Raw genomic sequence first — 15941 nt, 5'->3', positions numbered from 1 at the left:
AAATCCACGGAGCCAATGCAGGGAGAGGGAGAAGAGGAGAAGGAAGAGAGAGAAAGACGAAGGAGAAAAAAGAGGGGAGCCCTGACCTTGCTGCGCCGCTGAGGAGAGGTAGGAGAGCGCCAGGAGGGCAAGGACACCTGGCTGAGCCCAGGCCTGGTCTGAGCCTACTCCACAGCACCTAGTGCTCCAAGAGAGCAAGCTGGGACCCAGAGGAAGGCCACACAACAGAGGAGACCACAGAAGAGAAGATATTACTTCTTAATCTTTTTTAAAAAAATAAAAAAAACCTTTTTTCTTTTCAAAAAAAAGTATCCCCAGATTCTTTGGAAAAAACATGGTAACCTTATTTTAGAAGATATCTGAAGGCAGCCCTTTATCAGGAAATTTTCAACGTCTGATGTTTTACAATTTTACACACACACACACACACAAAGCAATGCAGGAATTTTACTGCTTTCAGTTGCAGAATAAAAATTCATTGCAATGGTATTTTATTGCAAATGCCTTTTGGGTGATTGACGTCCTTCAAGGGCAGCATCGACCATGAATAGACGTGATGAAGAAAAATAATGAAGCTGGCAAATGGTTTGAAAACCTGCGTCACATTTTTCCTTTTCCTCCCTCTCCCCTCCCCACCTCTTCTTTCCTTTTTCCCCCCGCATTGCAATTGGCTGGTTGGGGGAAGCCGAGGCGGAAGCTCCAGTCAGCTGACTCCAAAGTCAGGCGGTCAGAGGGCTGAAGCTGGAACGACCATCCTTTTCCCATCATCTGGGTTTTTTTTGGGTTGCCGCAATGTTTGCTCTGCTCTTACTGCATCTTCTGCACGCGGGATTTGGATCGCCTGTAAGTTGATATTGCTGCTGCTATATCCCCCTCCCCATTTCCCCGATCGTAGCCTTGGTTATTTCTTGCGCAGGAGAAAGGCACTCTTTTGCATTTCCGCACTGGGCTTCCCGGAGCAGTGGAGGGTTGTGGGTCTGCTGCGTTGTGGTGAGCGCAGTGCAGTTCAATTCCACGCACCGCCATCTCGGAATGCAAGTGGGTCTCCTGTACGATGAGGGCTGGGTCGGGTGTGTGAAGAACAGGAGGGAACCGAGCCTTAGCAGAGGGATCTGCGAGGACTGCATAGGGTTTTGAGCAGAATTCTGATTGAGGAAGCGCACAGAAAATAGCCAGAGTTGCAAAAGGGTGTGTTTCGCTTCGGCTGCTTTGCTCTGTGTACATGGAAACACGCCTAGCCCAGAGATCCGCACAAGATTGAGGCCGTGAGCTCCCAAACAGCGTTACAACACGAATTGCTCCTACTGCTTTTCCTCTTACTGCTGAACTCCCAGAGTGCTCTATAAAACGAATTTACTCCCCTGTCTCTAGCAAAGGAAGGGAGCGAGCCACGAGTGGACTTTGGAAAGCAGGTGACAGGTTGAAAGACTTCCTGTTGCATTTTAAGTGAAATAAATCAATGCTAGCCAGTATCACATTGTATAAGGGACGGGGTGGCACTGTGGGTTAAACCACGGAGCCTAGGACTTGCCGATCAGAAGGTCGGCGGTTCAAATCCCTGCAACAGGGTGAGCTCCCATTGCTCGGTCCCTGCTCCTGCCAACCTAGCAGTTCAAAAGCACGCCAAAGTGCAAGTAGATAAATAGGTACCGCTCCGGTGGGAAGGTAAACGGCGTTTCCATGCACTGCTCTGGTTCGCCAGAAGCGGCTTAGTCATGCTGGCCACATGACCTGGAAGCTGTACGCCGGCTCCCTCGGCCAATAAAACGAGATGAGCGCCGCAACCCCAGAGTCGCTCACGACTGGACCTAATGGTCAGGGATCCCTTTACCTTTTACCTCATCGCATTGTATGGTAGTCTGGGAGAGAAGTTCTGGGACCCTTGAGCTTCATGTAATCTCAGGACTTACAAGTGGCTGGGTGGTTTTGCAGCAGGACTGATGGATCAGCAAAACCACGCAGGGGTTGTCAATTCCCCATGTGCTTTACTAATCCAGAGGTCTAGCTAGGTAGTCTCAACAGACTGACCAATGTAGTTCCAAACACCTTGCTAGGAAGTGCCCCTTCTTTAAGCTGCTTCCCCCCCCCCCCCCAGCTTCCTATATTGGAACTATGGCTGATTGAGAAACTACCTTTTGGAGTTGCATTCCTTCTTAGTTCTTCACCTGTAAAATGATTTTATGACCCTTTGCACATTCTGTAATTTTTGTGATGTTACATACTTTTAAAAAATTGAGGTAAATTAGGAAACTTTGAAAATACGTTCTACCTAAATTGTCCCATGGCTTTTCCTTTCTAGAATTGCATGTCTGCGATAGATTCTGTGATGTTTTTATATGTTTAATTGTTGGTTAAAATCTGTAGCTTCCACTTTTTAAAATATTGAATTTTGTTTTATTCTTCTGTATTTGTGTAGTCCTACCTGATTCTTTGGTTCAATTTATTTTATTATTTATTGGATTTATCTACGCAGGTCTTTATCGTTCTACTGTGTTGAAATATTTAAATAATAATGCAGCTCATTAGGTAAAGGGACCCCTGACCATTAGGTCCAATCGTGGCCGACTCTGGGGTTGTGGTGCTCATCTCGCTTTACTGGCCAAGGGAGCCGGCGTACAGCTTCCGGGTCATGTGGCCAGCATGCTTTCGAACTGCTAGGATGGCATGAGCTGGGACCGAGCAATGGGAGCTCACCCTGTCGTGGGGATTTGAACCACCAACCTTCTGAATGGCAAGCCCTAGGCTCTGTTCTAATGCAGCTCATTAGCAGTAACATAAAAGGAAGCAAGATATCTGTTCACCTGCTACTTTACATACAATATGCATTTATTAATCCAGTATGATGTTACCTTTTGCTAGAGGCTATTAGGTGTTGCTGTCAGTGATTAGAATAAGCAAGCAGACAGTGTTGTAGTTTTTAACAGCAACCAACTTTGACTCTTAATAGTATTTGATGTTGCACATTGCTATTTCTAGCCAGTTTACATGGACGCAACCACAGCATAATTTTTTCCTACATTAGTTTTAGGAACAGGAATTGCCGCTTTGTTAGTACAAGTGCATGTTACATTATCTTGCTTTCATGAGCTTTGCTACGGTGGAAAGTATAATTTTGGACAATCCCAAAAAACCATTGGCATGTTTGGGCAAAACAGTAACTAACAAACAACGTTAAGGTCCCCAAAGCATTACGCATGGGAAACAATAGCTTAAACAAAGCATCCTTGTTGAGAAGAGTGGAATCACAATGGCTACAACCATGTCAAAGATCTGAACTTGTGAATAACAAGCATACTCTTGTCTGCTATATTGCCTAATTGTAAGGAGCAGTCTTCTTGTTCAGAGCCGGCCCATCCACGACACTAGATGAGGCAGCCGCCTCAGGCGGCAGAAATGGAAGAGGCGGCGCTCACATGAGCACATCGCCCCACTGCCACTGCAGAAGCAACCCAGGTAAGGGAGGCTTCAGCAGTGGCAAAAGGGCACTGTGTTCTCCTGGAAAGGAACTTAGGAAAGTACTTCTCCTTAAAGAGCAGCACTTTCTGAAGTTCCCCACCCCTCCCTCGGCACAGCCTGGTGAGCAGGCAAGGCTTGAGGAGATGGAAAGGGGCTTGCAGAGCCTTGTGCCCCCTTCCATCTTGGGGGCGGCAGGGGAAGTTCCGCCTCAGGCATTGACAGGTCTTAGACAAGCCCTGGTCATGTGCCACAAATGAGACCACAAAAAAGTTCACGATTACAAGATTTTGTCAAGATTATACTGGCCAGGATGGACAACATAACATTTGTGTTTGTGTGACTGATGTGTTTGTGATTTATTTATTTTTTTAAGTTTTCTGAGTTTGTGCCATTTGGGATTGTGTTAGCTGATGCTGCAGCTGCTGTGGGGCAAAAACATCATGCAGGAACAGGAATTGACTCACCCTGTGTAGCAATCACCCCTTTGCTTTATCGCCTCACCTAGCTGTGATGTGTCATTTTGGTGCCACTGCTAACCAGGACCATCTGAACAATATGAGACAACATACATTTCTAGAGCATCCATTGTATCTGTATCAGTTTGTGGTGCTGAACCCACAAAATGAGACAATATTTCCGAAAGCTGAGTAAACTTTGAGGGTGGGAACACTACTTATGAACTGCTAGCTGTAGTTGCAGTGGCATAGCGTGGGGGGTGCAGGGGGGCCGGCCACACTGGGCGCAACATCTGGGGGTTAGGGTTAGGGGGCGCAAATCCACGGGTTAGGGGGCGCAAATTACTTGCCTTGCCCCGGGTGCTGACAACCCACGCTACGCCACTGTGTAGTTGAATTGGTTCAGAGAAGGAGCGTTTCTGATTCTTGTGGAAACTGGTTATACACCTGTTGCCTATAATTTACAAAGTAAGAATACATTGTGGACATAAATGTGCTGCACAGAGTCGCTGGAGGCCTCTTCTTGGAAGCCGGCTGGTACGCGTGAGTACTTCTGAGCCCCAAGGGAGGACGGGGGAGGAGATGGCTGAACTCCAGGATGTGCCGTTTTTCTCAAAAAAAAAGTCCTCCCTTGGGGCTCAGAAGTACTCACGCGTACCAGCCGGCTTCTGAGGAGAGGCCTCTAAGGGAGGGAACATTCCAGAGCCCTGTGGCCAAAAACCACCCCCTTGCTCTTCTGGACCAGATCTCCCAGTTCTGGCCGATGAGCTTCTCAAACGGCACAATAAATGTGGAGGTTTTTGAATCGGACGGTTACACTTTCTGAAGCTCAACATTCCGCTGCTGCATATGCAGTGGTACCTCGGTTGTCAAACGTAATCCATTCCAGAAAACTGTTTGACTTCCAAAATGTTCGACAACCGAGGCACAATGAGTGGTCGGCAAATTCCATTGAGAAAATGGAGAAATGTGCCTCAGAAGTTGTTCGACTTCCAAGGCGCGTTCAAAAATGGACGCCTTCACTTCTGGGTTTTCGGCATTTGTGTTCCAAATCGTTCAGCTTCCAAGATGCTCAAAAACCGAGGTTCCACTGTACTTCTAATTCAACGTGTTTCGAAAATATTTTCAAGACAGTAATAGTTTTTTTAATCATAAAATGTAGTGTCACAATTGCTGTGTATCATTGGTTCCTTTTTCCTGGTTTCTACACTAGGGAATGTTCTTTATTATCCAGAGCTGATGGTATTACTGGGTTTCAGACCAAGAAATCCCTCCGGAGCTACGTTGTTGCCTACTGGAAAATATTGTAGAAGAACAAGGAAGAATCTTGGGACCATTCAAGAATAAAGATGATCTTCAAACAGTTGTCCCTTAAAACTAAGGCTGCAGCAGTTGCTGGAATTGTCTTCTTCTCCATGATAGCATCTCGGACACTTTTGGCTGACAGGATTGAGGAGAAGCGTTTGAGGTGGCTGGTCAGACTGCAGATGTTACTATTTGCTAATGCCCTGATGTTCATAGGATCGCTTCACATATGGAGAAGCCTTGTGACCGTGTTCTACAGATCACCAACTCCCATGTTGTCCTGTTTCACCTTATGGAAAACAGCTGTGTTAATGTTCCTGATTTTGGCACACTCGAGCTTTTTTACAGTTCTGCTGCTTGTTGCAGAGGAACCGTATTTATTTTCTTTAGCTGCTCATACCTGCCTTGGAGGGTACATCCTCCTTATATTCTGCCTCTTCGTCCTAGGCTCTTTGGAACAAGTTTATAATCTCTTGCTCCAAAGAGAGGCAAAGATGGGCAGTGCCAGTAAAAATGCCAAACTGGCAATAAAGCCAGCTTTAGCGGTTGTGTTGACAGTTGTGTTGACTGTTCTGGGACTCCTCAATGCTTCCCAACCACCTGCAGTGAAGTCAGTAGTGATTCCTCTTCACAAACTGCCACTGTCTATGGACCAGTTGAAGGTGGTCTTGCTTTCAGATATTCACCTGGGGCCAACCATTGGCAAGACCAAACTGGAAATGGTTGTAAAAATGGTTAGGGCCTTGAAACCGGATATCACGGTGATTGTGGGTGACTTGACTGATTCTGACGTGGAAGGCCTTGGGCATGCTGTGAAACCTCTAGGCATGCTTAACTCCCCACTGGGAACTTATTTTGTCACAGGAAACCATGAGTACTATACCTCTGATGTCAACAGCTGGTTTGAAGTGCTGAAATCACTAAACATCCGCCCTCTGCATAATGAGAACGTCAAGATTATGTCCCCCAAGGGTAGGAGCGCCGATTGGTTTTGTCTGGCAGGGGTAGACGATATTGAGGCTACCGCAATGCATTATCCTGGCCATGGGATGGATTTAAATAAGGCTCTTGGAGACTGTGGCACAGATCATGCCATCATTCTTCTTGCCCACCAGCCACTTGCTGCTAAATGGGCTCTCCAAGCTCGGCCAGATATAAATTTGATCTTGTCTGGGCATACTCACGGAGGGCAGATATTTCCTCTGAATATTGCTGCCTATTTCTTGAATCCATTCTTTGTTGGCTTGTACAAGGTCGGACAAAACACTTTTGTGTACGTTAGCCCAGGGACGTTTTATTATGGAATGCCAATGAGATTGGGAAGTAGAGCAGAAATAACTGAGATAATTCTGCGTTCTCACGTTATCAGTATGAAATAATTTATTCCATTTGGCTTGTGCAGTGCATCTTCTTGTTCATAAAATGCCACAATTTCTCTGGAATACTGCTGAGCAGGTGCTTAGACCTGCAAGTCATTGAATCTTCTATTACTTCTGTTACCAAGCCCTGTTTTGAAATTAAAGTGGTATATAAATTGATTATAATGAATAAGATGAAGTACAAAATTTAATAGCTTATTGGGATGCTACCTTTGAAACGCCCCTGAAACTATAATGAAAACTCTGAGAATAGCCTACGTTTGGGGTGTGTAACATTACCCCAGGTAAGAGACGGTGAAACAACAAGGTTGTGAGACAAGTTGTCAAACCAGAATGTTGTGTTTTTGAAAATTCCTGTTATTTTCTGCTTTTGTATGGTGGCACTTTCATATTTATCCAGAGTTCTTGCATTGATTTCTGTATTGGAGTGTTATGTTTTGATCTGTGAATTGCTGTTGAAATTGTTGAAATGCATTAAAAAGATTAAATTAAAACATACTCATTATTGTGGCTTTTGGTGTGTTGTGTATTGCTGCTTCTGCTTTGTGTATTGTGACCTACTCTGAACACAATCTCCTTTTGTGGAAAGTGGTATACAAATTAAAAGAAGACTCAGATCTAGCCCTGTCCCCAGCGACATACATTCAACTTATTACTAAACTGAAAACTATGGAGAGACCTGGTCTGAATAGAGATATTGGATATTGGATTCTTGTCTCACGACATATGCTAAAGCTATTTTTAGTCGCCTGCTTACTATCCCTTGCTTTCCCCCCCCACAGGACTAGGTGTAGCTGTTAACAGTCCAACAGTTTACCATACCCATTGAGTCAATCACCCATCTCCTACTTCTGAGAAAAACCCCAACCCACCCTCCCACTATATATAAGGGTCTAGCGACTTCTCTTTCAGTGTATCTGAAGAAGTGTGCGTGCACACAAAAGCTTATACCCAGAACAAACTTAGTTGGTCTCTAAGGTGCTACTGGATGATTTTTTAATTTTTAAAATTTTTATTTATTCTGTACCTGCTCATCCCAAGTGGACCTTGCGGTAGGATTGCTATCTTGTCATGCTGTGGAAGAACTAAGTCATGCTTTGGAAGAACTTAAATGAGACTGTTTTGGTGGAATTAAAATCTTATTTTAGTACATGACCACAGGAAAGAACTTGCAACTTCAGCCTGAAATAGAGAAGTACGGTAGAGTGATTAGTAAGTAGATATTTAATTATATAGCACTGTCCGTGTGCATGGTGGTGGATGGAATGCAAGAGGAGGACAGGTCTCTGACTTGAGTTTACAGTCTAAAAATCAGTACAGGGATCAACAAAGAAAGCAGAGTCGGGGAAATGGGGAAGCAATCTGTGATTATTTCAGTTATGTTTACGCTTAGCTACCTGTAGGGCTTGGGAACTAGGGGATTGTTCTAAAGATGTCATAGAAAAGTTGGCTTTTAAACCGTGAGAGGTGGCATCAGGCAGGTGTTCTGAGAAATGGGTTCAAGCTAAACTGGGCAGCGAGGGCGGAGCTTTTAAGGCTGGTGGGATGTGAAGATCAGGACATAAAAAGTTCAGGGTTGGGAGAGAGAGGACAGCTAATATAGACCTAAAGGCATGCACCTATAGAATAGGGTTATGAAAGAAAAATATTAAAATAAGAGGGTTGAAAGAAAAAACGGAAGGTAGCAATGTACAGTGGTACCTCAGGTTACAGGTGCTTCAGGTTACAGACGCTTCAGGTTACAGACTCTGCTAACCCAGAAATAGTACCTCAGGTTAAGAACTTTGCTTCAGGATGAGAACAGACGTTGTGTGGTGGCAGCAGGAGGCCCCATTAGCTAAAGTGGTGCTTCAGGTTAAGAACAATTTCGGGTTAAGAATGGACCTCCAGAACGAATTAAGTTATTAACCCGAGGTACCACTGTAATTCTTTTTTAAAAAAAAGAAATGCTGATTTTGTAGAGATAATTGATTTATAGATGTTTCTTTTAGGATTGAATATTTTAGTGCTGGTACAGATAATCAAAACGAAGTGAATGATTTGGCAGAAATAATAATGCCGGGGCAGGGTTTTAATAAATATTCCCTAGCACAGGGGTGACTAACCTGCACCACCTCGATATTATTGGACTCACAACTCCTATCAGCCCCAGCTTGCATGTCCAATGTAACATTCGGAGGGCTGCAGGCTACCCACTTCTGCTGTAAAGGTTAAAATTGTAATTTTGGTAACGTTTGATCAGCACAGCGGGGCGTTTTGGGTCTTGTATGTGTGGTGGTCAGTTCTGTTACTGTTTGCCTTAAACGAATAAATTCTAGACCGGAGGTGGGAAAATGTTGGTTAGAGGAAAGTGTGCCTCCCTCTCCTAGCATGGAAGGGCCATGTCTCTGCTTGTGTTAAAAAATAAAATAAAATAAAAATTGGTTTAGGATTAAGATATGTTGAATTGTAGAATACTATGGGTTGAGATTATGATGAAAAGGAAGGAAGTTAGTAATTTTGAATTAGTTAATTGTATTAGAAAATGAGTATTGGAAAATTGCTAAATGAGATTTAATGAAAATCAGTTAGGAAAAGGATGTGAGGAAGTCGCTTAACAATGGAAATTAGCTTGGATTTTGATTGGAAGAAATTGTCTATGTTTGTCTGTTTTCTATATGTTTTGTTTTTTATGTTATGTTGTATTTGTTAAAAATTTGGAAATTCAATAAAACAAATTGAAAATAAAATAAATAAAAACTTCTGTTCTTTCCCGAAAGCTAAAGCTCCTATCTACCTAACATATCTTCACAGGTCACATCCCAGAGAAGCTTTGGGATCGATTATGCCCACAACTGCTTCCTCAAGGATGGGAAACCATTCCGTTACATCTCGGGCAGCTTCCATTACTCCCGCGTTCCCCAGTACTACTGGAAAGACCGCCTCTTGAAGATGAAGATGGCAGGTCTTGATGCCATCCAAACGTAGGTAGCAAGAGTGGTTGTCAGGCAACCATTAAAAGGGGTGAGGCATCCTCTGAAGATACAGCCCGAGTTATGTATTGACTTTATTGGCAAAGAGCCAGAAGGTGTAGCAATACAGGAAACTCATTACAATTGTAGGAGAAAAATTGGCTAGAGTCCAGTTCACGAGATCTGTTGCCCGTTTCCCAACTAAAAGGTAGCCAGGAACACATTCTAAAAGCGGTGTAATACAGTTGTTTACTCTTGACTTCCGTTTATTCCAGAGCAAGGTACTGCTACCTAAAATGAGCAGGTATATACCGTATTTTTCGCCCCATAGGGTGCACCGGCCCATGGGGCACACCTAGTTTTTTTGGGGGGTGGGGGAAATAAAGAAAAAAAATATTCCCCCCCCCCCGGGCGCAGGGCTGGGGCAGGGGAAGCCCGAGCTTCCCCCGACCCCAGTCCCCAGAACAGGCTGCTATCCGCAAGCCTAGGGAGCCCGGCAGGAAGTCGCGCCGGTCTCCCCAGGCTTGCGGATATCTTTCCGAAGCCCGGGGCGCGTGGCTCAGCGCGCCCCCGGCTTTGGGATGCAGGCAGCTCCCACCGCCAGCCTCCAAACCAGGTCGGGGAACAGCGGGAAGGTGCGCTCTGCCTCCCTGCTGTCCCCCGAGCTTGTGGGGCTGGCGGTGGGGAAAGCAGCGCTTCTCCCCACCGCCAGCCTCCAAACCAGGTCAGGTTTGGAGGCTGCTATCCGCAAGCCTTGGGAGCCCGACGGGAACTCCCACGAAGCTCCCAAGGCTTCCGGATAGCTTCCTGAATCCTGGAGAGGAAGAGGGGTCGGTGCGCACCGACCCCTCTCGCTCTCCAGGCTTCAGCGAAAGCCTGCATTCGCCCCATAGGACGCACACACATTTCTCCTTCATTTTTGGAGGGGGGAAAGTGCGTCCTATAGGGTGAAAAATACGGTATGTGCATCCAGCTTATTGCTTCTGCCTTCCTTGTGCTGTGGCAGTTCAAGATGTATTGGTGCAGTCATGCATTTCTGCCTATTTGCTTCTTCAGGGGGGGGGGGAGCAGAACAGTATGCTGTGCTTTAAAGTAAGTCAAAATGCTTCTCCGGGGTAAAAGTTGCTTTCTGCAACTTGCATAAACTGCAAATTAATAAAAGTTGGATGCACTTGATCATTCTGCTTATTATTATTATGACATGGGGAAATTCTATGCTATCTATCAAGATTTACCAAGCTTTGCCCATTTGTTCTCCAGACTATTTTTGCAGCTTCAACAACTAGAAACTTGCTGCATCAAAAAGAAACAATACAGTGGTACCTCAGGTTACATACGCTTCAGGTTACAGACTGTACTGGTGTTTGTGTGACACTGTACTGGTGTTCGTGTGACACTGAATTCTATGTCCCATCACCTTTCCTTGGTGACAGATCTTGTTCTGATACCTTCTCCATGAGTAACGGCATTCTTATTTAGAGCAGATACAATGACAAACCTTTTTTAGTGTTATGCTTTTGTGAAAGCCTTGCTGCTTTTGCATCTCTAAAACAGCAATATCCCTATCAACAGCAATATCCCTCCCAAAGTGTAATTCTAAGATAGAGCCACCAGAGAGAGCTAGATTCATGTGCTCTGACATGCTGATAAACTTGTCAGAAGTAGCCAGCAGCACAATCACTTCATCATGCATGAGAAAAGCACAGTCTGTACTAGGGGCCAGCAATCTTTTTCAGCCGTGGGCCGGTCCACCATCTCCCAGACCATGTGAGGGGCCGGACTTTATTTTTTTGGGGGGAAATGAACGATTTCCTATGCCCCACAAATAACCCAGAGATGCATTTTAAATAAAAGCACACATTCTGCTCATGTAAAAACACCAGGCAGGCCCCACACATAACCCAGAGATGCATTTTAAATAAAAGGACACATTCTACTTGTGTAAGAACACGCTGATTACCAGACCATCTGCTCGCCCAATTGAGAAGGCGATTGGGCCGCATCCAGCCCCTGGGCCTTAGGTTGCCAACTCCTGGTCTATACTGAAAGGTTCTCCTGCACGAGCCTTGTCAAAGCGAATAGCAACCGTACAAGAGCTTTGCTCATGTTAGAGAACTTTCCCCCGAGTTGTGTTAAGAATCTACGGAAAAACAAATCCTTTAGCTTGGATCCAAGGAGCCACAAGCAGAGGAAAAAGTACTGTGTGCAGTTCTGTGCATGGAAGCACAAATCAAAACACACAAGCATGGTGCACAATTAAGAGGGAGAGGCATGCTTTTCACATGCAGGAGAGTCTTTGCATGAATTCCCACCCAACTCTGAACCCTATGGTGCGAAGGCCTGTTCATGTATTCAGAAAAGGAACATCTGCACTTCATATCCCACCTGGCTGTTAGCTGAAATTCCTTCGGGTGCAATTATATTGCTGCTTGTGTCATTTTTGTAATTCTAACGTAAGAGGCGTATGTGGTATTTGCAGGTATGTCCCGTGGAACTTTCACGAAGTTGAGCCAGGAGTTTACAACTTCGCTGGTGATCGAGACATTGAGAGTTTCCTGCGGCTTGCTGATGAGATTGGCTTGCTAGTCATCCTGAGAGCTGGGCCATATATATGTGCAGAATGGGACATGGTAAATATTTATCCTCATTTGTTGAGGCCAGAGGGCATTGCACGAGAGGACGTGTTATCCCATGCTTTCCAGTGTATTGCAAAAAGTCTGATCTTTTGCAGAAGCAGTTGTGTTGCAGGTTTGCTGCGCAAGCTTTCCCAATCGGCTATAACTGCACAGCCTGAATTTGCCAGGGTGGGATAGAATCATAATAATAATAATAATAATAATAATAATAATAATAATAATAATAATAATAATTTATTTATACCCTGCGCATCTGGCTGGGTTTCCCCAGCCACTCTGGGCAGCTTCCAACAGAATATTAAAATACAATAGTCTATTAAACATGAAAAGCTTCCCTAAACCCAAGAATAGTGACAGTCTGGAAACGCTCTTGGTTTTTACGTTTGACTGACATTCACAAGATACTGGACATGGAATACCGTGATGCCCTAAATGCAGCTTGTCTGCTCATTTCCATCCCAAAACTGGTCCAATCCCACCTGCTCCTTCAACTATAGTCTTGGTTCAGTTCCTTGGCCATGCTGGAGTCCAACAAAAAGAAGAGAATCAAGAAAAGCCATTTTAAAATATGGTGGTTTTAAGTCAATATTGGAATCAGTGCTTATATAGTTGCTTATATGAGTTTGGGTGCTAGGATTTTCCTGCATAATGTGATGCTATCATCAATCATGGTATTGAGCAGTAGGGCTGGGCGATATCTGGTTTTCAACATCGTGATGTATCACCAGCTAAACATCAGAATACTCCAGTATATATCACAATGCCTGAAATAAGGATGGAGCTATGTAGAGGCCTTGGCTGGCTTCACGGTTTTCCCCACATTGTGATCTTTGCATAGTGCGCGCGCACACACACACACACAGTATATTGCCAGGTCAAAAATTATGAAACCAATATAACGATATGGACTTCAAACCAGTTTTGGAAGATAAATTGATATATCACCCAGCTCTAACACCCATCATGATTTGTGATATATTGCCAAGTCAAAAACTATGAAACGGATATAATGATATTATATGGTATTATATATTATATTATATTCAGACCAGTTTTGGAAGATAAATTAAAATATCTCACCCAGCCCTATTTGGCAAATTTTAAAGGATGTGATCTTGATAATGTCAAAGGGAGCAGAGGCTGGGCCATCTATCAAGATTTTACCAAGCTTTGCCCATTTGTTCTCCAGACTATTTTTGTAGGGTCAGCAACTAGAACCTTGCTGCATCAAAAAGAAACAATACTGGTGCTCGTGTGATACTGAATTCTATGTCCCATCACCCTTCCTTGGTGACAGATTTTGTTCTTCTATTTTCTCCATGACCTGCTCCTCAGTTCTGCTCCACTTGCCCCTGATAGATTTTTAAGACCCACTTAGTACCAAACATGGAAGGGACTGTTTGACCAAAGCCTTCCTTACATCGGTTGCATGGCGGTGCCCATAAAGCGGCAGCAGCGGGTTCCCTGCAAGATCTCACGAGACCTTGCGAGATTTGGGCGACATATTGGTGAAAGCTGGCGCCACTTTGCCGGTGGCAGAGGTGCCCCTTAGGCTTCTGCTGCCCAAGGTTGCAGCCTCAGCCTGCTCCGTGTGTGTGCCGGCCCTGATACCACCCCCCTCAAAGTGTCGTGCTGTGCCACCTCTGAGGGTATGGAGCCATTTGGATGGCCCTCAAAATCCTTTGAAGAGGCCACTGTCCATTTGGATGAAGGTGGTGCAACACAACTCTGCTGGGAATAGAGCCATGGCTTCATGTTGATTTTAGGGTTCTTTTACCCAGCTCTGAGCACTAGGCCACGCAGCTCATACACCTGCATTGTTAAGTAGTAGATGAGGACTGTGAATTCAGCATAGTAACCCCAAGATTGTGAAACTCCTCCCAGCTGAGATTAGAAAGGTTCCTTCCTTCCTGCCCTTCACATTCATGACTAAGACTTCCTTCTTCCTCCAGGCATTTTAAAATAATGTTTGTTTTGATGATAATAATAAAAAAAATTGCGTTATTGTCCCGCTTTCTGTGGATTGTCTTAATGTACACCACTTAGAGTTAATTTGGATATGCAGAAAATATTAAAAATAAATTTAAGGAATTTAAGGAACCACAGAAATAGGGGGAAGGAAGTCAAGTTTTGAAATGTTAAAATGACTGTAAAATTATTGAAATGTATAAACCTGAAAATCATAAATTATACACACACACACATATAAATAAATAAATATAAAATGAACTCTGATGACAAAAAATGTACACCACTTAGAAATTTGAATAATTAAATTAAATTATTATAAATATATAATTTATATATAAATTACACACACACACACAAATAAATAAATATAAAATGAACTCTGATGACAAAAAATGTACACCACTTAGAAATGTGAATAATTAAGGAGTATAAAAATGAACAAATAATACTATTCCTGCTGGCTGGCTATTATAGTAGATGCTTCCAGCGGGTGGAAATCCATCTATTTTCTGAGGCAAGTATCTTTATATGGTTTTGCTTTCCAAGTATATTTTATAGTTTTGTTTTTTCCTTTCTAGGGAGGTCTACCTGCCTGGCTATTAGAAAAAGAAACCATCGTCCTTAGATCTTCTGATGCAGGTAACGAGTTCAAGAAAATGCTCAGTGTTCAATATCAGTACTTAAGATGACATTGCTAGAAGTCAAATGTGAAGTTCATACCTGTGAGCCGGTTGTTATCCTCCCTCCCCCATGTGATCTCATGGCTTACCTCAGGTATGTGATTAAGCAGAGAAAGGTAACTTTATAGTTCTCTATCCTATATCCAGGGATAGTTGGAAATGATGGCATGAAGGGGGGCAAATGGAAGAATGTGTGAATCAGCCCATAAAATGCTCTTTACACATTTTTGGGGAGCAGTGATGGAAGAGTTTAAGAGACAAGCAAGGGCTACTCCCATTTTTGAGCATATAAACCATGACTGTAACTCAGTTCTGGCCCACACTTTAAGCAAAACATGGAGGTTTTTGGTCTGGCAGAGAGCTGAAGTAAAGAGAAACATGGCGGCCTTCATGTTAGCAATGCCAGGAATTTGAATGATTTGCGTACGTTTAATTATTTTATAGACATTCAAGAACTGAGCAACGGGGAAATAAACAACTTTTGCATAAAACAATTAATAACTTTCAATGTATGCAATCTCTCTTTTATATTTTTCCAGATTACTTGGCAGCTGTAGAAAGATGGATGGGGGTCTTACTACCAAAGATGAAGGTTCATCTTTACCAGAACGGAGGCCCAATTATTATGGTGCAGGTAAAATTGTGAAATTGAAATAAATACATGCATGGAATTTCCTATAATATACATGAAAATGAAAAAAAAACAAAACCACGAAAACCTGAATGCTGTTAGTGCCAAGAATTAGGAATAAAGATCTTATTTATTGAACATGGCGAGAACGACCATAGCCAGTACATGGAAAACATTGCAACTGTTGACCATGGATAAGTGGTTTGAAGCAGTCTGGCAGACAGCTTTGTTGGAAGAGCTAACATGGAAACTGCAGATAGCAAGAGGCCAAAAGAAAAACGATAACTTCTATACAGTATGGGGAGATTTTATTGAACACACAGGTAGTGGGGCCCATAGGGGAGTAGTGTTTGGGGTGGGTAACGCAGTTTGGAATACATGAAGCATATGTTTTAACCTTTCAGATTAAATGTTTTCCTTCCTTTTAATGAGATTGGACCACACGATGTGTTATTTTATGGTTTTTAAGATTATGAG

The 15941-nt window shown here is 43.6% G+C and overlaps 2 protein-coding genes across 3 annotated transcripts in view; both read left to right on the top strand.

Moving 5' to 3' along the window:
* Positions 1 to 704: 704 nt before the first annotated feature.
* TMPPE (transmembrane protein with metallophosphoesterase domain) lies at positions 705 to 6755 on the top strand. The gene is made up of 2 exons (XM_083468415.1): positions 705 to 843; positions 5125 to 6755. The coding sequence occupies exon 2, from the start codon at positions 5261 to 5263 to the stop codon at positions 6593 to 6595; it is 1335 nt and encodes a 444-aa protein (XP_083324541.1). The 5' UTR covers positions 705 to 843; positions 5125 to 5260; the 3' UTR covers positions 6596 to 6755.
* GLB1 (galactosidase beta 1) overlaps positions 714 to 15941 on the top strand; it is a 42731-nt gene continuing 27503 nt past the window's right edge. The window contains exons 1-6 of one of the 2 annotated variants that reach the window (XM_083468191.1): positions 714 to 843; positions 7637 to 7807; positions 9389 to 9558; positions 12026 to 12176; positions 14732 to 14792; positions 15373 to 15467. In XM_083468191.1, coding sequence (XP_083324317.1) covers positions 9527 to 9558; positions 12026 to 12176; positions 14732 to 14792; positions 15373 to 15467 — 339 coding nt within the window. In that variant the 5' untranslated portion in view covers positions 714 to 843; positions 7637 to 7807; positions 9389 to 9526. The remainder of the gene's footprint in view (positions 844 to 7636; positions 7808 to 9388; positions 9559 to 12025; positions 12177 to 14731; positions 14793 to 15372; positions 15468 to 15941) is intronic. The other variant, XM_083468190.1, reaches the window with a different exon arrangement.

Source organism: Podarcis liolepis, assembly GCF_965112155.1.
Source record: "Podarcis liolepis genome assembly, chromosome: 12".
Classification (NCBI taxonomy): domain Eukaryota; kingdom Metazoa; phylum Chordata; class Lepidosauria; order Squamata; family Lacertidae; genus Podarcis; species Podarcis liolepis.
The sequence above is the reverse complement of the archived record's forward strand: the minus strand, read 5'-3'. Positions and strand labels throughout refer to the sequence as shown.

Bases quoted from the DNA above. Each gene is read 5' to 3' on its own strand.
- TMPPE (XM_083468415.1), top strand. From the start codon at position 5,261: ATGATCTTCAAACAGTTGTCCCTTAAAACTAAGGCTGCAGCAGTTGCT.